General features: G+C 35.3%; 5 protein-coding genes across 5 annotated transcripts; 1 reads left to right on the top strand and 4 right to left on the bottom strand.

The window, feature by feature from the left end:
- The first annotated feature begins 6,379 nt into the window (after positions 1–6,379).
- On the top strand, positions 6,380–9,091 carry LOC103439579 (probable transcription factor At5g61620). The gene is made up of 4 exons (XM_008378139.4): positions 6,380–6,805; positions 7,252–7,466; positions 7,730–7,969; positions 8,579–9,091. The coding sequence occupies exons 1-4, from the start codon at positions 6,514–6,516 to the stop codon at positions 8,879–8,881; spliced, it is 1,050 nt and encodes a 349-aa protein (XP_008376361.1). The 5' UTR covers positions 6,380–6,513; the 3' UTR covers positions 8,882–9,091.
- A 280-nt stretch (positions 9,092–9,371) lies between these two features.
- On the bottom strand, positions 9,372–12,748 carry LOC103439580 (GTP-binding protein YPTM2). Its single transcript, XM_008378142.4, has 8 exons — positions 12,387–12,748; positions 11,750–11,822; positions 11,220–11,267; positions 11,094–11,141; positions 10,406–10,477; positions 10,140–10,295; positions 9,924–10,027; positions 9,372–9,755 (listed from the first exon to the last, which is right to left on the bottom strand). Exons 1-8 carry the CDS (start codon positions 12,398–12,400, stop codon positions 9,662–9,664), a joined length of 609 nt encoding a protein of 202 aa, XP_008376364.1. The 5' UTR covers positions 12,401–12,748; the 3' UTR covers positions 9,372–9,661.
- A 2,189-nt stretch (positions 12,749–14,937) lies between these two features.
- LOC103439581 (uncharacterized) lies at positions 14,938–15,933 on the bottom strand. The gene is made up of 2 exons (XM_008378143.3): positions 15,509–15,933; positions 14,938–15,219 (listed from the first exon to the last, which is right to left on the bottom strand). The coding sequence occupies exons 1-2, from the start codon at positions 15,768–15,770 to the stop codon at positions 15,032–15,034; spliced, it is 450 nt and encodes a 149-aa protein (XP_008376365.2). The 5' UTR covers positions 15,771–15,933; the 3' UTR covers positions 14,938–15,031.
- Positions 15,934–18,997: 3,064 nt separating this feature from the next.
- Positions 18,998–21,116, bottom strand: LOC139197466 (2-oxoglutarate-dependent dioxygenase 21, chloroplastic-like). Its single transcript, XM_070824916.1, has one exon. It carries the CDS (start codon positions 20,637–20,639, stop codon positions 20,064–20,066), a length of 576 nt encoding a protein of 191 aa, XP_070681017.1. The 5' UTR covers positions 20,640–21,116; the 3' UTR covers positions 18,998–20,063.
- Positions 21,117–21,463: 347 nt separating this feature from the next.
- Positions 21,464–22,213, bottom strand: LOC103439582 (flavanone 3-dioxygenase 3-like). Its single transcript, XM_070825815.1, has 3 exons — positions 21,983–22,213; positions 21,569–21,693; positions 21,464–21,485 (listed from the first exon to the last, which is right to left on the bottom strand). The coding sequence occupies exons 1-3, from the start codon at positions 22,211–22,213 to the stop codon at positions 21,464–21,466; spliced, it is 378 nt and encodes a 125-aa protein (XP_070681916.1).

Below are 22,213 nucleotides of genomic sequence, written 5' to 3'. Positions count from 1 at the left end.
GTTTTGCAGGATAGATCCAAGATAGTGAAAGCGTTCACTGTTTGGTACTTCAAGATCTCTAATCCTCACTCCTATCTCATTTCGACCCCCATTCCCACTGAACTTACACTTCGTATACTCTGTTTTGTACGTACTTAGGCGAAAACCTTTAGATTCTAACATTTCCCGCCAAAGAATAAGTTTTGCATTTACTCCCTCATGCGTTTCATCTATAAGCACTATATCATCTGCAAGAAGCATACACCAAGATATATCATCTTAAATATGTCCCATTAACTTGTCCATTACCAATGTAAAAAGGTACGGACTTAAAGTTGAACCTTGATGTAAGTTATGCTAAAACTTTCAGTTTGTCATTAAGGAGCTCTTACTGCAGGCATTGCTCCATCATACATGTCTTTTTTTGCTTGGATAAATGCTGCTTATACTCCTCTCTTCTCTAGAATCCTCCAAAAACTTTCTCTTAAGACCCTATCATACGCTTTTTCCAAATCTATAAAGATCATGTGCAAATCTATTTGCATATCTCTATATCGTTTCATCGATCTTCGTAATAGATAGATTACCTCCATAGTCGAGCGCCCTGATATGAACCCAAATTGATTGTCTAAAACCTGTGTCTCTTTCCTCAATCTATGCTTAATTACTTTCTCCTAAAGCTTCATTGCATAACTCATTAATTTAATATTCCTTTAATTCATGCAATTTTGTATGTCACTCTTATTATTGTAGATAGGCACCCAAGTTCTTTTTTTAACCACTCATTTGGCATCTTCTCCACTTTCAAAATCTCATTGAAAAGGTTTGTGAGCCATGCTATACCCGTCTCTCCCAAGACCTTCCGCACTTCAAACGGTATATCTTCAGGACCTACTGCTTATCTATGCTTCATCTTTTTTCAAAGCTACAACCACTTATTCTTTCCTAATTTGGTAGTAGAATGATTAATTTCTACACTCTTCCGAGTTACTCAACTCTTATTCTGTGTCCTTCATTGTAAAAAGATTATGTAATCAAGTTTGGATGAGGGTGAGCTTATAAATAAAATTCAAGAGAGTAAATGATAATACATATGAAGATAGTTATAAGTTACCAAATAAGGATGAGCTTATAAATAAAATTCAAGAGAGTAAATATTTTAGTAAATTTGATTGCAAATCAGGATTTTGGCAAATATGATTAGTAGAAGAATCAATTGAGTAGACAGCTTTTACTTGTCCAGAAGGACACTTTGAGTGGCTTGTTATGTCATTTGGACTTAAAACTGCTCCATCGATCTTTCAAAGAAAGATGGACCAAATTTTCAAGAAATATGATAAATTTTGTAGTGTTTATGTAGATGATATTTTAGTACATAATACAAATAGAAATGAACATAGGAAACATTTAGAGATAGTTTTACAAGAATTAATCAATAATGGAATTGTGATTAGCAAAAATAAAATAGCATTAGAAAAGCAAGATATAGAATTTTTAGGAATGTATATCAAGTCAGGTACAATACAATTACAAGATCATATAGCTAAAAAGGTCTTAGAATTTCCTGATAAGTTAGAAGATAAGAAACAATTACAAGCATGTTTAGGATTGTTAAATTATGCAAGAAATTTTATCCCTCATTTTGGAAGAAAAATAGCAGTACTACATAGTAAAACTAGCAAAATAGGACAAAAATATTTGGGTAAAGTACAAAAAACTACCTTAACTATTGGTGTCACGACATTTTCATACCTCATCTTTTAAAACTGACAATGTCATACCTCATCTTACTAATTTGTGCCAATGTTATACCTTCCGTTAGGGTTGGCGTGAATTTCTCAGTTAAATGCTGACGTGGCTTGATCCGGGACCCATTTTCTATTAAAAAATTATTAAAAACTAAAAAAAATTATTTACTATTATTTAAATATTAAAATAATAAAGAAAAGTTTTTAAAAAAAAACCTAAGATTAGTTCGTCATTTCCCCTTCTCTCTCTCCCCCCCCCCATCTTCCTGTAACCCAGAAAGAAGAAGAGGAGGAGGAAGGAAAAAAAAAAACCCAAACCCAACCCAGTTCTCCCCCCTCCCCAACAAACCCAGAAAGAAGAAGTAAGAAGAAGAAGAAGAGGAGAGAGAAGAAAAAAAAAATCCAGTTTGTCCATCCTCCGCTGCACCCACCCTTTCCCTCCACACCCATTCCCCCCATTTTCTCTGCGCCCAGGTTCTCAACCTTCGAAATCAGCCTGGAGAAGGTTTCCTGATTCCACCTCAACGGGATATGGGTTTTTTTTTTTGGGGGGGGGGGGTTGGGTGCAGAAAGTGGGTGTGGGGAGAAGATGGGGGTGGGGAGGGGGGAAGACAAATTGAATTTTTTTTCTCTCTTCTTTTTTCTGGGTTGCAGTTGCAAGAAGGGGGAAGAAGATGATGATGGGGAGAAGAGAGATAAAGGGGAGGGGACGAATTGACTGAGTAATTTTTTTTTTAATTTTATAACTTTTCTTTATTATTAATATTTAAAAAATATTAAATATTTTTTTTAGTTTTTAATAATATTTTATTAATTTTTTTAATAGAAAATGGGCCCCAGATCAAGTCACGTCAGCATTTAACTGAGAAATTCACACCAACCCTAACGGAAGGTATAACATTGGCACAAATTCGTAAGATGAGATATGACATTGTCAATTTTAAAAGATGAGATATGAAAGTGTTGTTACACCAATAGTTGATGTAGTTTTTTGTACTTTACCCAAAATATTTTAATAGTGAAGATATTAAATTAGTTCAAAATATAAAGGAAGAAATTACTAAACTTAAGTCATTAACATTACCATTATATGATAGTTACAAAATAGTTGAAACAGATACTTCATCATTAGAATGGGCAGGTATACTATACCAGAAAAAGCATAAGGAGTCACCAAAGTCGGACGAACAAGTTTGTAGATATTCATCAGGAAAATTTAATGATGTATAATCAAGATTACCATTAACAGACTTAGAAATTTCAGGAATAATTAACTCACTTGAGGCATTTTCTTTATTTTTACATAATGAAGTATTTACGATTAGAACATATTGTCAAAATATAGTTTCTCATTATAACAAAATACATGCTAATAAATAGGCAGCCCGAATATGGGTTATTTTTATTGATTCGATTACAGGAAATGGTTTTAAACCAATTTTTGAACATATAAAAAGTAATGATAATACATTAGCTGATATATTATCAAGATTAATTTGTTGAACAAGAATGGAATATCGTGGACCATCATCCTCAAATGGCACAAGACCACAAGGCAGAAGAGCACATTTCAATAACATAATGATGTATCATGGACCTCCACCATTAATGGATTCCAAAATAGCATAAGCAGACCAGCATCACCACCAATACCAACTTTCAACTTTAATGGTAATATTGTTGAAGGAATCAGAAATTCAACTCTAAGATATAGGTCAAGAGTATCAGGGTTTTTTGATAGGCAGCAGGTTCTCCTAGATAATTTTTGGAATATCCAAATCAAATAGCCAAGCATGATGTTAGGTCATGAAAAATTAATTAGAACCTTAGAACAAGAGTTTGATAGTTTTAATTTTAGTATCCATCAAAGCCAACATCATATTTATTCTCTTGAGCACAACCTTCAAGTCATTTCTAGGGACCATGAGTCATTACTCAAGTTTACCAAAATGAACCAAGAACTCTAATCTCTTAGAATGCATCAGAATGCAAGTGGCACTCTGAAAAGAGAAATAAAAATAGGTTTGGAAACTGATCAACATAAGAATAAAGAAAAAGAGATTATTGAACTTATAGAACAAGAGGCTAATGAGTCCATAGAAGAAATTAATATTGAGCTCTTAGAAGAAGACATTGAAATAGAGCAATATCAAAATAATGAGCAGCATCAGCACCTGAGTGACAAAGAAAAATAAGAAAGATATGAAAGTTTTCTTAGGAACATATCTTTAGACTTAATATTAGATGATATTTTATTAGAAGAAATTTCAAAAGCAAAATTAAGGATAATGCCACCAGATATGCAAAATGAGATCCTGAGCAGAGCATCATAATCCATGAAAGAGTTACAATTATAATTACAATGTGCTTTTATCAGTCCATCTTTGATCCAAAACCGGGGATGGATATTATTACAAAAATGTATCCACCATGTCTTTGTGATATTACAAAGAATTGTATTTGTAAACCAGATGTTAGCGTAGCTGTGGCCAGGATTAACATAAGAGATTTTAGACCATGACATTTTAGTTATAAGCATCAGAAAAAGTATAATATGGTAGAAGTTACTCCTGCCTTACTATTAGAGTTTAGCTATCTTGATAAAATATTCATTAACTATATTTCCCAACTAGAATCATTTCCTGAAAAGCTTATAAAAGTAGCAGAAGATTATCTACAAAAGTGGAAAGAAATTTGCATAAATTTTATTAGTAGTTATCCATATTGGTATATACATATGCATAAGAAGAAAGTTAGGCATATAGTCATGATTAATGAAGAGTCCTTTAGACTATCCCCTATCTCCTCACATAGGTGGACTCATTTATACAAAAATATTCTAAAATTTCGAGGGATCCAAATGTTTGCCTTAAATGAGTTGGAAGATTTTAAGTATGATATTAGTAGCAAAAGAAGAAGAAATTCATATTTACAGCAAGTCAAAAGCCCGCCATCAGCCATACTAGAATCCTCAGAATTTCAAAGGAGAAACAGAAGATATGTATTACAAGGTGAAAGAAGATAGAGAAAGAGATGCAAAGCTAGTAGAAGGTGATGAACAATACTGGAACAATTTGACAAAAGAAGAGCTACATAATATCGACAACATGATGGAAGCTTGAAGAACTGGCAACAAATTAGCAAAAGTAGCATAAGATGAATAGCATCATCAAAATAATGTATTGTAATCAGACAAAAATGTCAACATCATTGTGAACCCCGCTACAATAATAAATAATGGCATAAGAGTAAATAAAGAAAAGAGCTTGACCCATTATAGACTTTTCATACATAAAATGTCATTTTGATTAAAAATGAACAGTGAAAAGCCTTTTTTACTAGAACTCCCAAAAAAATTGTTCACCAAAAAATTATGTTGACCAAAATAAAGTTGTTTGGAGAAACAAATGATAAGTGAATTTGGTATACAAAAATATTAAAAGGCGCATCACATGGCTCATATGTGGAGAGATTTGTTAATGTGTTCGAATATGGGGTGGTATGTCATCTGTTGTTATACAACTAGTAAAAGGAAGTTTTTTATTTTCAAGTGTACCATTCACTTGTATAAGGACATATGACATATGTGTCCGTATTACGAGCATACTACAAAATCTCTCCTAAATGTGGATCGTCAAGTTATACGAATTGAAAAAAAAAATTGAATAAAATTGGAAATATTAGTAAATCACAAAGGTAGAATTAACAAAATTGAAAGTACATATTAGTAGAATATTTTGTTTTTCTTCGAACAAACACGTGCAATATTACTCAAACCACAATACTTCTTTCTTTTAAATATCTTTTATGTTATCTAGAAGTCTTTTTCTTGGCATCCAAGTAACAAATGACCAGCTTTAAATAATTAGAATGATAAGCACATTAACCACATTTGAGCACGCTTTACCAGACCTCCTTTTTTATTGATCAGATTGTTACATCTAAACGGACCAGATTGCTTGTAAGTTGAAACTAAACCAAATGTCAACAAATCCTGACCGTCCAACTGGTTTTATCACTGAGTCCCAACATCATACGGAACAGGTAGCTTTTAACCTCGCTGTAGAATTTTACAGGGTGGACTCGAATTAAAATCCAGATTAGCTGTTTTGAATTTGAATATTTATCTCCCAAATTAGATAATCTAAAATTGGATTTTGACCAGCATCGACAAAAACGCTGGAAAACTTAATTCTTCTTCTTTTTTTTCTCTCTCATTTTCTCCTTTATTTTTGGGTAAAAAGATAAAATTAGCAGCAATGACCAAGAACGTGCACCGACTTTCCAGACAGGCACATACAATCGCGTAAGACCAGCTTCACATAGGACTGGGAGAGCACTTCCACGTGCCAGTTACTCATTGAAGTAAAAAATCAAAGAATTTCGTTGACCCGCCAGTAAACCAATCACAACCCTCGATTCAACTTTCACTTCTTCTTTTTCGTAGCCATTGTAGGAAAAATTAGTAAGAAATTAAGTGAGCTTAGTGGTGAAGGACCTACAGTGCATGAATGAATGCTCTTATTCAACTGAGTTATAAGCCGCTTGCGAAAAAGTTTTGGAAATTTGGGGACGTGTTGGATTGTTATAGACATTATAGAAAAGGAAACTAAACGCCCCATAAATACTTGTATACCTTCCTCTGCACGAAAGAGAAGAAGAACTAAAATTCGTTCTTCTTTTCACCCATAAAATCAATATCTAAGCAATCGAATCCATCATCTTCTTTGTTATTTTTTTCTAGAAGATTTTTGGATTGATCTTAGGGAGAAAAGGGTTGCAAATTATGGATAAGGAATCGGCACGAAAGTGTTCGCATGGTGGTCACAATGGCCACAACTCGAGGACGTGCAACCACGGCCATGGAAATAAAGGAGTTTGCTTGAAGCTTTTCGGCGTGAAAATTATGGAGAAAGAGGAGGATTCTATCAAGAAAAGTTACAGCATGGGGAATCTGCAGGCGGACAGCACCGGAGACCACAACAACAACGCTGCTGCGGCTGATCACGATGCCGGCTACCTCTCCGATGGCCTCATTCATAACAAGCGACACAAGGCCACCCATGAAAGAAAAAAAGGTACATTTTTGTTTTTGAGAGTTTCATCAATTCCAACTGATGGGTTTATGTGTCTAGGTTTTCTGTTTGCTCTTTGATTTAATTGCCTTCTGTGTTGTTAGGAGGAATGCATGTGTGACTGCTTTGTTATTCATTGGTGTTATTCTTCCCTTTATGAAGCATAAAACTCTTTTCTTCCCCTTATCTTTATTTTTCTTATTAATTTTGTTAGAAAATTAGAAGTAATTAGAATTCTAAACAATGCACCTTGTTATAATCCATGATTAAGCCGGCATCTCCAAACATAGCCTTTTTTTCTGGAGATGTTGGTTAGGTCAAATCAGTTGCCCAAGACAGTGTGTCTGCTCTGTTGCACTCAAGTCCGAATTCATTTTCCGTAAGTTAGAGTAATTGCATTTAGATTCTTCAGGTTTGGTTTTGACTGAATTTGAAATGAATATTTTCAGGGAGGCCATGGACTGAGGAAGAGCATAGAGTGTTTCTAGCTGGTTTGAAGAAGCTTGGGAAAGGTGATTGGAGAGGAATAGCAAGAAATTTTGTGACCACAAGAACCCCAACCCAGGTTGCTAGTCATGCACAGAAGTATTTCCTCAGGCAGGCTACAAATGATAAGAGGAAACGCAGATCAAGCCTCTTTGACATGCACTTTAAGGAACTCTCTGTAATTCTCTCTCTCCCACTGTCACAAACAATTAGTGTGCAGTTTCCGAGAAAATATGCGCGAATAGAACATTTTATGAATTTTTATTAGAAATAAAATTGGAATGACACTAAACAGACAATAGAGAAGCACTAAATCCTAACTTATATACGGCTTTCGATTAACAGGTTGTGCCAAGTTCTGTTTATGCAAATTTCTTTTACAATGGCAGTGTGCATTCTAATTAGATCATATCAATGACTGCATTTTGATGAGATTTGCAGGATCAGGGTCCTCAAGATTCCTCAATTTCACCTACAAAGTCAGCTGATGAAACTTCACCACAGGCTAGCAGCTCTAAAACTATGCCACTGAAAATCAATACAGCCAACAACTCACCACCGGCTAGCAACGTTCCAACTCAGATTCTAAACAGATTCCCACATCTGTGCTTGGATAGCCCCCCAGCTCCTCCTTTTTCTCCAACTTGCACTCTTCCAAATTACCCTGCCATGCCATTTATGGTAAGAACCCTTTTGCCTTTTCCCCATGATTATATGTGAACCATGTTTTAAGTGTTACTGAATCAGTGTGATCCCCGTGACCACTGTTACCGTTAGCGACAAATAATTCAAGAACCGCACAATAGAAAGAACAAAAATCACTCACCTATTACCTGTTAATGTTGGGTGCAATAGTCGGTTGCAATTACACTTTGATCCATGAGTTTGTTTCTTACCACATTACAAGCCTATATGTATATTTGAAGCAAACAAGGGTTTCACTCAGTTGGTAATGATCGTTCTCTTCGCTAGATTAAGGCCTAGATTCGAGCCTTGCTACTGGGAATCTCTCTTGGTGTACGATATGTAAAAATAAAAATATAAAAACGGCTAAGACCCCCTTTGTAAGTCCTCAAAGAGACTTGTGGTATGCCCAGACCCTGGGGTGGGGTAGCCTCCCTAACCCCTAAACTTTTCTGTATCTGGGCATATATATTTGAAACTATGAGAAGGAGAATTACAACAGATGTATGATGATTTGAAGTGAAATGCGCTTGTTTCCATTTGAAGTTATTTTTTCTAAATCAAAGTGTCAACTCATGTATGATGATTTTGCTCATGTTTGAACAGATGAGAATTCCAGCAAATGTCCCATACGCCCCAATGACGCACTTTTACAGATCAAGTTACTACCACATGATAAAAAACCATGGTAACTTTCCAACTTGTGCTCCTGTAATTTCTCACCCTTCTGGAATCCCATCATTACCAAGGTCCCTCCCAAGCAGTCCATCCATGGCAGCCGGCCGGATCAGCAGCATGACGTCAGCAGCTGAGAAAGATGCTTTAGAGCTTAAAATTGGGCAGCCTCAGCGTTCTCAAGGGGCAAGCTTGTCTCCCCCTTCATCTTCTGGTGCCATCAGAGTCACATAGAAAATTACTTTTTTACAGCTTAATTTTTAAAAATTTTACAATTTTGATTCACGAGAAGCTAAAAGTAGAAAAACAATTACGAGAATAATGAATTAAGTTGATTCAGTCGAATCATTCATGGAGAGAGGTGTACAATTGTAAAATGCGGAAAGAGTTTATTAGTCCCACTTTTTGATGTTCTGTTGATGATATAATCATACTGAACGGGCCTCTCGTTTCTCGTCAAATGCAAATTAAACTCACCCCCTTCCTCTTAGAATAGATAATACCTTTACTTAAAACAACAAAAAAGTAATTAGTATCGTGTTATCTTACTAACTAGTTAAGACTTGAGCACTACTTCTGACAGGTACGCCATAACATTTGCCATGTAAATTGACAAAAAATAATTGGGATAAATCTCCATTTTATAATTAAGTGGCATTTGGAGAAAAATATTATCTCAAGGAGTGGTGTATCTCAAGTTACCATAACTTGGCTAGTTGCCATATACATAATAACATCAGAAACGTATATATTTCCTTTAAGCATCCACATGAACAATTCAACAAGTCAATTTAAACAGAAGAAACCAGATAAATTTGAAATGTAGCTGAGCAACAGACATCATTTGTACATACCAGTTAACAGACTATAAAGAATGGAATTACTGACAAGCAAAGTCGTGATATATTGTTTACGGCGGCACAAATAGTCCCCTGCGGTTTCGAGAAGAATGACGAGAAGCCTTGTCCTACATGCACTGCACTCCTGCCACAGAAGACCAGCAACAGCATTGAACTAAGACGAGCAGCAGCCAGATTTCTGGTTGACGGGTTGTCCTCGGATCTGTACTGTTGGCGGCCTTGCATTGTTCATCGGTTGACTTGCCATCCTGCATTGTGATGTTAAGGAAATGAGTGGGTGCCGATGGGTCAATTATAAATCCTTGAACTCAAAGATGCAGCAAATTGTGCACACATTGCGCCTCAATTAAACCTCTTCTCGTCTTATAATGCAGAAAAAGAGGAAAACACTCATATACACGACAGTGCAAAAGTACCTATTCTTGATTTCAGCAGCCATTGCCATGAAAGCCTGCTCCACATTGGTAGCATTTTTTGCACTAGTCTCCATGAAAGGGATCCCAATCTCATCCGCAAATGCCTGTTGAAAAACCAGCGAGTCAACAGGGAGGTCATGATTAAATGATGAGTGCTTACTCCATTAGACAAAAATATGGTAACAGAAACTAGGGGGAGGTTCACAAAATTTTCACCTTAGCTGTTTCATATGACACAACTTTGTTAGCAGTCAGATCAGCCTTGTTGCCAACAAGAAGCTTGTTTACATTCTCACTAGCGTAACGGTCAATTTCATTTAACCATTGCTTAACATTGTTGAAGCTCTCTTGGTCCGTCACATCATAAACTATCTGCAACATACACCAACATTAATAAATAGAATCCACAGTACAAGACCTCAAGAAAAACCAATACTGCAATAATAAAAACATAAAACAAAAGAAAAAAAAGGCAAACTTACTATAATTCCATGTGCCCCACGGTAGTAGCTACTCGTAATTGTCCTAAAACGTTCTTGTCCAGCAGTGTCCCACTGCATGTCCAGAGCCCAGAGGGGAAAAGGAAAATATCACAGATGGTCTTATAGCTAGATTGACTAAACAACAACGTTTCATAAGATGAGAACATTATGAATATGCACCAGAACTAAGTTTTCAGCCAATAATAATGTTAGAATAGTGTTCCATTCCCACGATACATATTTATTCGTAAAAAAAGGTCGTACCCAGTTCACAAGGCTCCCGCTTTACGCAGGGTCTGGGAGAGGTGAATGTCGGCTAGCCTTACCCCCATTTATGGAGAGGCTGCTCCCAAACATATTTATTCGTAAGAATCAACAAAATGTGAACACATAACAACCTCATGCAATATGAAGTTCTACAAAAATAGTTGAATGTATTTGAAAAGGCGCATACCACACCAGTAACACAGCTCCTAAACAAGAGAAAACACATGATTTGAGAAAAGAGGACATGAAGAAAGTAAGAAAACAATTGCAATCAGTATCTTAAGAGATCAAATGAAAAAAAGATCCAGCCACAAGACTTTGGCATCAACAGTTCAGATATGGGAGCAATAGGTATTTCTTAACTACTAAATGGCTTAAAACCCCACACACTACCATATTTCAGAGAGAGAGAGAGTCTCACAATTTGAAGTTTAATGGTCTTTCCATCCTGGTCCACAGTGCGAATTTTCTACAGAGAAAGGACCAGAAAAACAATCAGCAGCCGTATCTTCTATAACTTTATTTAGACCACGAATATAAAGCTTACAAAATCAACTCCAATTGTGCTGATGTAGCTGTCCAGATATGAATCATCCTGTATCATACAGATAGAGAGATAAAAGGTCAGCACTGATATTGATGAAGTCAGCTCCTGAAATGATTAACCATATTACACTATGCTTCAGAAGCTCAGGAACAAGAAAGTCTAAATTGAAATGTCAGTTGGGATTATCAAAGTTGATAAAAGCAAATAATAATTAGTATACAAACCCGCATAAAATGACGCATTCGCTAATAGTTCTGATATGATAGAAAAAATCATGCATATGTTATTATACTAGAAAATTTAGAGTAATCAAATATTTGTTTTATGGTTACATTGGATGGATTTGAAGCCTGGGCATATCCTATTTGCTGTAACCCATTACATTCCCTCCCTCGCTGCTTGAGCTAACCCCAATGGCTTGATTCAAGAAACAAAGCATACATTTTATTTCCTTTTAAGCAAGAAACAATGTATATAATGAATCACGCAAAGAGATCCATATAAATTTGATCAAAGTACGAACAACTTACAGCAAACCTCAGAAGAAGACATGATTTTCCAACCCCAGAGTCACCAATCAGCAAAAGTTTAAACAAGTAATCACTGCAGCAGGTAAAATTCCAACATAATCATTCATTAGCAATACTTTTAAATCTGAATTCAACAGGTTCAGCTGCAAAATACCAATTAACCCTGTTGGTTTAACCACATGTAATTTATATTTAATAAAATTGCATTGACTGAGCCCACACGACGATCCAAGATACAATTTAAAATCTTAAGATAATTCGATGCTTCTTTTTTGTTTCAGTGATCCAAAATTAAAAGCTGAGACAAAACCAAAATCAAATAACTACAAATCCAATATTTGGGTTTTTAGTTTCTTAATTTTCAAAAGCAAAAATACAGAATTCCAACAAAATTAACTAACTTTTCAAAAGGGTTTCAAAATTGACCACAAACCCATTACAATTTAGCACAAAATCATCATGGATCTAAAGAAAAGATCAAAACTTCAGTCTGTTTTCGTCGAAATCAAAGGAAAGTAGTAAAAAAAAAAGCCCATTTTTTCCTAACTTTTTAATGGAAAAAAAAAATACTCAGATGCAAAAGGGGGCAAAAGTTTGCGTAATTGGAAACAAAAGGGAAAGAAAATCGGCGGCTTACTATTCAGGATTCATGACTGTGAGTCGTTGATCTGCGAAGAACTCGACCGGGATTGGACCGGTCCACGGAGAACAGAATCTGGAGCAGCCAACCAGGTCAGATTCTCGGAAGGAAAAGGTTCAGGGAAGGCAAGTGGGAGAAGAGAGAGAGGAGGAAAAGGGAAACTGGAAAAATGACGAAGTGATGATGAAACCGAACTTTCGGTTTATATTTAACATGTAAAAATTTGGAGCCAAAGACGTTTTTTACTGTTTTACAACCTTAACTTGTATGCCTGCTGTGCGGGGTAGGGGTGGACATTTGGAACCGAAAATTGTAACTGAAACACTAATTAAATTGGATACTACCGAATGAGTCGCTTCTTGCGGTTTTGAAATGGTTTCAATTTAAAGCGCAGCGTAGTTTGAAAAAATAATTTAATTTCGGTTTTTGAGCTCTGAGTTTGTCTACCATCAATCATTTTGGTTATCCCGTAAAAAAAATCTCCATTAAATAAGGATAAAATGATAAAAATACCCTCAATTTTTTGTCAAATCATTTTGGCCTATTGTTTATTAAATTGTAGTTTAGTCATTTTAATCGTTATTTAACAAAACTATTCATGGAAATATCAAAATGATTGATGGTGGACAATCTCATAAACCACTTGTATTGATTTCAAATCTTAATGACTAAAATGAGGAATTATGTAAATATCATAAACCATTTTAGCTAAAAAATCTTTAATTTCAATTTCAAACATCTGAAATCGCATCAAAATCGAACCGCACTACAAATGGAAAATGACTAGGTCCTAATCTCTTTTGGGGTGAATTATTTTAAAGTATAAAATCTTTGATGCATATAGCTCTGCAATTGGTGAGTGCGAAGAAGTTGATTGTAGGTGTGGAGAGCAACACGTGATGGGATATACTTGTTTAACTTCAAACACAAATAATATCGAAAAAAGTATTTTCTTATTACTTGTTTGATTTGTTGTTATCTCTTGCATAGTTACATTTTGTTTTTAATTTTGTGTTTTGTTTATACAGTTTTTGTATTATTCTGTTCCTTGTTTCTTTAAATCTTAATTTTTGTAAGCACAATTGAATGTACTATTACTTTTCCCTTAAATAGTTTAAAACTGAAATCAAAATTGTTTGAAACCAAACTAAATCGCATCAAATGGTTTGGTTTATTTTGGTTCAAGCTTCAAAGTCGCACTGAAACCAAACTAAATCACATTTCTCATTTCTCTTTCCAGATATGTGATCTATTCTTTTTACCGCGGTTTGTGGCCATTGCGGAAGGTGTGTAGAGCTCCAATTCCTACTTGGTGCTTGGGTGGTCACACCACCACCTTCCATCTGTGTGCAGTTTGCACTGTTGCTTGTGGGAAGTTTTGTCCATTGGCTTCCCCTACTTGTTATTTGGACTTTGTGGTGCTTGGTGGTGGAGGGTGGAACGTCCTCCCTTTCCAATTTAGAGCCTTTGTTCGGTTGGACCTCCGATCCTGCATGTGACGTTGGCTTGTGGTTGGCGGCGACAGAGTTGCTAGGCTTTCTTGTTTTTTGTTTGTATATTTTGAGCTCAAACTTTGGGTTGGGCTATGTTTTAGTGTTGATTTGGATCCATTATTTAGTTTAGTGCTTTCATGTAATCGGACTTCTTTCTGTTTGTTTTGTGGTAATGAATTGTACCCTTACCAAAAAAAACTTCTAAATCATAAGTTTTAAAATAAATTTTTTACATCTTAATAGTTAGTATATCGAGACTAAAATTAGAATGAAAATAACACAAGATTCTACCACTAATTATTTTGAGTTACAAAATATTATAAAACTTTGCTTGATATTACAAGCATGATATATTCAGGATTTAATTTCGTCCTACGTGATGAAAAAGGAAACAAAATTAAGCTTCGTATTGACTTTTCTAGCCGGCTATATTGTTTCTTGACTCAAAAGAGACATCCACTAGCTCATGACAATTTTTTCTAAAATATTTAGTACGGACAGATATGTGATCTTTTGGATTAAATCGATACCAATGAATACTTTGATTCACCTAGTATTCTTTCGTCTTGTCAACGTAACTACTAGCATTTAGAACGGACACATATGTAATTTGCTGGATTAAAACGATCGGTAAACTTTCGTTTGACTCTCTTGATTATTACATTAGTTAAAAATGATCCTCTTAATTATACTTTGATAAGTTAACTAATTATTTGAAATCAACTAATTAACACCTCACCATCAGATTCGATGAAATTTCATTCACATTATCGTCATATACTGGCACGACTCTAACCATCAAAAGTGAATCACGTGCTAGTCACATGCCAGTACAAAGTGGATAGAATTCATCAAATCTAACATTAAGGAAGAAATTAGTTAATTTCAATTAGTTCAAGGGTTAATTTGCTAAAAAAAGTAATACAGGAGGTCAATATCAATTAGTTTAGTTTACTCTTTAAGCGATTTTAATGAAAGGGTCACGTCAACGTGCAAATATCAAATTGATGAAAATATCAATACAAAGAAGTACTTCATGATTAACAACAGAAAAATATATAAACCAGAACTTTTTTTTCCTACTTTATTCATTTAAATTCTCACAACGTCCACAGAATTAATGTAAGCAATAATATATTATCTAATTTATTAATGTTTGAATCTCTTCAATCTATCTCTGGTTTGTTTTGTTGTTGTTGGGTCCAAATCTAGTCCCAAGTCCACAAAGGGTAGAGCGCCTGTTTGAGTACCGTCACTATCACTCTCAATCTCTCCCTCCAACGTCAGCCCTTCTATTCTTGCAGCTATTGGATCCGTTTTAATCCTCACATATACATCTGCAAGTCAAACACCAGCAAATCTATGAGACAATTAACATGTAAATAAGTAATTTTCTGAACCAATTTCTAAAATATTGTACGTATGAAATTAAATAACACTAATTCAATCAAAACGACTTTTATATTTGTATCATCTTTAAGTCATTATTGAGTGTATGTATCATCTCTCTAAGAGATATGATCAATAAAAATGTCTGTTCTTAGAGACAGACAGATGCTACACTAGATTGCCGATCAGTTAAGACAAAAGAAATAGTTGTTTTATTTAGTTTCAATTAATTATTACCTGGATTAGAGAAAAACCAAAGAACAAAAGCACAAAAGAGAAGCACAAAGGGGATGACATGCACAGCATTCTCAGCAAACTTAACGCGAGACCTCTCCTTCTTGGCCAACTCAGCTATAGGATCGTACATCGGCAGATCTCCGCCTTGATCAAACGACACGGACACTCGCAGCCCTGACGGCCCCTTCCCTGCTGACGGCGACGAAGTTGAGTGCATGAAGTACTCATCCGCCACCCGGCTCCAGCTTGCCGATCTATGCATCTTCACTAATTTCTTTCACCAGTTAACTTGGTACGTGGAAACGAAGAGAGACTTGAATGTTGATTTCAGTAAGTTTGCAAGTGTGAGACAGGAAAGAGCAAGAAAAGGTTAGGTCAAGAAAATCGGCTAGGATTTGGGATCAGAACTAGTTTGTTGGATCACTATTTTGACTGCAATATTATGTCCCTGTTACGTATGGTGGACCTAGTAGTACTTAAGCAATGCAAAACTAAAATCTTCTTTATTTGGATTTTCACCTCCTGAATTTGAGGTTGTCCTTATACCCAATTTAGTAAGTAGGGTCATTAAATTTCTTTTGAGCATCACAAATTGATTACCACTGATTTTATCTTTATTTCGGACCAATTTAGGATTGATGTGTATTGAAAAAAAAAAAAGTTTTTGATGTGCTTTAATAATAATCAATTGTAAAACAATGCATTTGAGCGTTTGATAAACAAGATTTGTAAAAGTGATGTGAGTATGAGAAACAATGTAAAAACGTTTTTAATGTAAAAATGATACATTTGTTATTGATATTATGAAAAATTGTTGTGCACTCCTACACGCACCCTACATTTGTATCCTTATTCAATTTTCTGACAAAGTGTAGAAAAACAATTCTCATTAGCCATTAATTATAATAAGCTCTTCGACCAATTTTTTATTTAGTAATTGATAGGAATTGTACCACACACGCGAAAGGGTTAAAAACTCCTATAATACTTGCAAGAATGACAAGAATATTGTAGTATAAATGGTTCTCGCAAAGTTGTTCTCCACAGGGATTATTAAATAAATCGAAGCAAACCAAATTCCAATTAATTATTGTAAAGTAGAAATGTGAGATGATTGATTTTTATGACCTAATTTAATAAAACGAATTTAATTAATAAAAAAAATAAAATAATCTGCAATATTAAAGCTGAAGGAAAATGAAACATTTTTGGAGAAATCAAAATAAAAGCACTAGGGATCCGCCGTCACCTTAACAATCTTATATAGTTCTCTCAATTACTTATGACTTATACATGCATATTTTGAAGGTTAGGTTTTCCTAATATATACCTACTTGGACCCCTAACATAGAGCGTATATCAAACATGCAATCCGTTTGTGATATTCAGATCAAATCTAAACATGCATGACTCATTACGTTCTGTGAAACCTTTTGACAAACCATGCAACCCTTAAGACGTGGTATTCATTCTGAGTGAAATTGCACATATTAATCATAAGAAGCCTTCGTCAATTTTAGGGATCGATCTCCGATCAAAATTGCATCAAATTACTTTTCTAAACATCCTAATGGTGATCAAGCATTGAGACAATTATATAGTTTAAATTAGTGATCAATAATTCGAAAACCTGCATGCATATAATCATAAGCAAATTGAAGAGAAACTACATATTCTTGCTAAAGCTTGTGGCCTCACCCTAGCAAAAAGAGAATTAGTTACACATATTCATAATAAAAATCATAAAGTTCTTTATTGAAATAATAAAAGATCGAAAACACCTTAAATGGAAAAAAGTCTGAAAATCTGTACGCTTGACCAATTTTCTTCCCTCAAGAACGCTCTTCCCTCAAGAGCACACGGAGAAGAATCTGTACGCTTGACAAATCCTCCTAAAACAAAGGTCTTCCAATCCAACTAGGAAAACTAAATACCAAAATAAAATAAGAAACACAACCCTAAATTAAATGATAAATTCGCCTAAAATCTGAACAGCCACGTTTTGAACCCTTAAGTTGCTCCAAAACTAGCTCAATATATCTGGATCCAAGGTTTGAAATATTCTGAACACTTCTCCAGAAGGCCACAGACCCATTAGAAGTCATCTTGAGCTCCAGAAACGCAATTTAAGCATAGAAACGTTATTTTCCAACACTGCGCATTGCTCCTTTATTCTGTGGCCAAAAAATAACCGTTTGGTAGAAAAATCCCAAATTTTGACACAAACACACCAAGAGACACACGAATGTTCTTCAATTTAAATCACTCTAAAATTCGTTCGTTTGATCATGCTTTGCTCCAGAAGAAGTCGGATGTCCTATATTGGAAATATAAATCAAAGTATTAAAATTCTACCAAAATAATTACCAAAACACACTAAGAATATAGTAAAATATATAATATTTACTTTATTCATAACAAGAACTAAACTTTATTTTATTTAAAACAAAAATTAAAAATAAACTTAGACTAAAAGTAAGTGTTTCAATCTCACTTCCCACAAACCATGTTGATGTGATATGCAAATTTCAAAGTATAATTCATGAATTAGTGTCTAAGCAACGATAAATAGAAAAGACTCGACTGTGGGATTAATCTTCACCATGTCCATTTGTTTTAACGTTTAAAATCATCTATGGATATTAACTTAGAAAGAATGAAAAATTTTAACTTGACACATCTATGGATATTAACTTAGAAAGAATGAAAAATTTTAATTTGACACAAAAATTAAAATCCTAAAATGTTATCCTCCCCCCCAAAATAAAAAATGACAAAACTATAAGAATAAAATAAAATAAAACACAAAACAAAACGAAAGTAAAGGAGATAGAGACACGTGGGCTTGAATTGGAAACCATCATGGGCGTGACAAACTTGGGAAGAGGCACAGCCTGGGTTTTTATGGGCAATCATCATGGGCGGGATTGGAATAGCCAACAAAAACCCAAGGGCTGGATTGCAATGGAAAGCAGCTGGCATGCACTTTGTATAACACGCATCCCTGCAGATCATGAAAGTCATATTGTCAGCAATCTTTCTGTTTTGAGCTGTGTCGGACGGCAATCTGGCCTCAGGACAAAGGAAAAAGACATGACAGCTCGGACATCACAGATCCACCTCCCATACGAAGGTAAAACTAATCCTGGGCTGTATTTGGGTCCTGATCTGAAAAGATGATGTTTTATGTCTCTGCATGGTCTCATATTGGTGTTCTCTGTGCAGGATAGGCGGATCAATGATAGATCCGAGGGAAAGAAGATGAATGCACAAGCTTCAGTGGACAAGAACAGCAAAGGCTTCCAAGAGCCCAGATCGGTGCATCTGGGAGGTAAAATTTCATATCCCTGCAAATTAAGTTGTTGTAGATCTGGTAATGATACCTGTACTCAGTTCTGTGGTGTATGGATCTGTGATTTAATTGTGCTCCTCATCCATGCATCGCAAAACTGAGCTGCAGAAAATTAATTGCTCAAAACTGTGCCTCAGTGCTGGATCTGCAACAACCACCTCCAAACTTGCATCTGTGAATGTGCTGCTCATGTTAATTACTATAAATTTCGGCATAGGATAGATGTGGTTGATGTTAATGTAGACTTGCTGATGGGTGCATGATTCCAGTATAGGATGCTCTTTATTTTTGGATTTTTCAAGTTTTTTTATTTATTTTTTTATGTTATGTATGTTTGTTTGTTTTTATTTTTTATTTTTTTTCATGTTTTTTAATATTTTGAAAAATTTTAGGTATTTAACTGCATCTAGAAATTTAAACGAATAATAAACTTGAAAATCAAACGAAAAATAAAATAAGGAAAGAGTTTAGAAAAATTGGGTTGCCTTCCAATAAGCACTTTATTTTAAGTCTGTAGCTAGACGTCGCAGAGTGGTCAGATCACTGGTTCCTTTAGAGTCAGTGACTCGCGTGCAATATCGAAGGGTGACTCCAAGTATGGTTTCAGCCTATGACCATTCACCTTGAATGTGTTGCCATTAATTTCGCTTGAAATGTCAACCGCCCCATGAGGATAAACCTTAGTAACCACATAGGGACCATTCCAACGAGATTTTAACTTCCTTGGAAATAACTTCAACCTTGAACTGAATAACAAAACTTTTTTCCCTGGATGAAAGTCTTTTCTGAGAATCTGATTGTTATGAAATGCCTTGGATTTTTCTTTGTAAATGCGCGAACTTTCATAAGCATCATTACGAATTTCCTCAAGCTCATTAAACTGGAACTTACGTTTTTCTCTAGCAGAATCATAAGAAAAATTCAACTCTTTAATAGCCCAAAACGCCTTTGGCTTGTTGAAGGCCTTCAAACAAGCCTCATCAAAAACAAAAGGAGCAGCCTTAGCCAATAAATTACACAGTGGTCGGCTAATCTTGGAGAATTCCTTGATGAATCGTCTATAAAACCCAGCATTACCAACAGTTGTCGGTGGTGGCAGCTTTGCAAAATTACTGAAGTACTCTTGTCCAAAAACAGAGAAGAAATTAAACTAGTTAACAGACAAAAAAGGAGCACTAGCTAGATTAAGATAATGTTATTTATTTATTTATTTTCATCAACTTTGAGTGTGTTAATGAAGGTCTTCCCTTCTGCTAGATCATTGTTGTCGAGAAAATTCAGAAAATCTTTGAAGCTGCTTTCTTTGTACCTCCCAGGATTCTCTTCACTCTCAAGCTCATTGGCAGTGCCCATCTTCTCCTCCAATCCCAAACTATGCAGGCTAGCAATGGAGATTCTTGTCCTGTCACTGTTCAACGTGACTCGGTGCACACCACTCTTGTACAATCCATTGCTTAGTACTTCAAAATGGTCACCCACATGAACCTGGAGAGCACCATGAAGCTGTGGGACTTGCTTCCATTTGTTGTCTCCGGTGTGCATGATTTCGAGTCCCGGGCTGCTCTGAAGAAGAATGGTTAAGCAGCTGTAGTCTGAATGGGGTGGCAACCCTAGTGCAATTTCAGGATTAGGGCAGGGTGGGTAGCAGTTCACTGTAATAACCTGCATTCCATCTTCCATTTTCTTGCTTATGTAGGTTGGACCTATCCCTAGGCTCTCAGTGATTGCTTCTGTTATCTCCATGCTCAGTTTCTTCACTTCTGAGCAATACTTGCCCATTGTTTCCCTTCAACAATATTGCAACCATATATAACTAATAATAAATAAATAAATAAATAAAAACTATGTTCCCTAAACAATATTGCGACCTATGACAACGTGATTATAAAAGTAGAGACACACATCTATAAATATGTCATATGTGTGTATACACCCCGCAGAAAAACTTTCCATGAATGATGGTAAAACATGAAGCATCTAAAGAAGTCAAGGGATGACGCATGAAGCGATACAGTTATTTGTATGCATATATTAGTATATATTGTACGGATGAGAATGTAAAAAAGTTTCACATCGGTGAATGGATATATTTAGTAAGTTCTTACAAGAGGTTTGATCATTCTTCATATTGGCTGTTTGTTTTATGGTGGAACCTAAACTTTATTTATGAGATCAGAGCAAGTTGGCCACTTATGAAACTCAACGGTCACATGTGCTCCATGTTACTCAATTCATGTAGTCTACGTATTTAGCTAGAAAATTCGTCACATCTAAAGGGGGCGAGCTACTCTTTTTATTGCCTATTAATTTATAGTAGAACTTCAACTTTCTTTATATATATATATATATATATATATTATATACACACACATATATAAAGAGTGGCCATGATGTATATTTAGTGTGATTGCCAAAAAATGAAGAGCGATAACTACGCCCAAATTAAGGATCAACCCAGGATCGACAAAATGTTTTTTTTCTCTACTTTGTTTTTTGTTCTTTTCCGAAATAGCAAAAGCAAATAAGAGATGCGGGACACGCATGAGAGCAAATGATTTAAGAGGATGAACTTTGTAGGTACGTACCTATAATTACAAGGATTGTTAGGCCAGTACTTGATCCAATCTGCCAACGGGTGGGCATAATGTTTGAGAAAAACCCTCCAAAACTGAATTTTATCAAGCCCATCCTTCAAGCTTGTCCCGTACCTCACTGGGCCGTGAACGTCATTAGACATGAATTTTGCCTTCTCTGAAACCGGCAACTTGAAAAACTCCGTCGCCGACGAAAGAGCCTCGTCCAACACCGTTTGACGGATACCATGGTTCTCAATCTAATGAGATGCATGAACATGAAGATCATCAATATATATATAGATCATCAATATATTATATATGTCAATAACATTGTGGACATCTTATGCATAAATGTAACTGCATTACAAAATTGTCGTACAAACTAAAAGATACCGGTATCTTTTATTCTTTTATTGTTTTCAAAAAAAAAAAAAAAAAAAAAACCCGGTACCATTTTATTTTAGAACGGAACAATATACTAAACCTACTTTTTTATTTTGCATGAAAAAAAATAAAAAATTGAAAGGACGTGCTTAAGAAGCTTACTTGGAAGAATCCCAACTGACGGCAAGCAGTTCTAACGTCTCCTATGACAAGTGCTCGTTCATCAGGGCCTTTTTTCAGTCTTCCGAAATCAATGGTGGGAACAGTAACAACATCTGGTGTCAAACTTGCACGCTGGGAAGTTGGAATCACATAACACTCGGGCACATATGGCAAGCCCTTCTCTTGTGCACTCTTCCCCATTGAAAATGAGCTTAAACTTTTTCCGTCCAT

Source organism: Malus domestica, chromosome 07, assembly GCF_042453785.1.
Source record: "Malus domestica chromosome 07, GDT2T_hap1".
In the NCBI taxonomy this organism is placed as follows: Eukaryota; Viridiplantae; Streptophyta; class Magnoliopsida; order Rosales; family Rosaceae; genus Malus; species Malus domestica.
The sequence above is the reverse complement of the archived record's forward strand: the minus strand, read 5'-3'. Positions and strand labels throughout refer to the sequence as shown.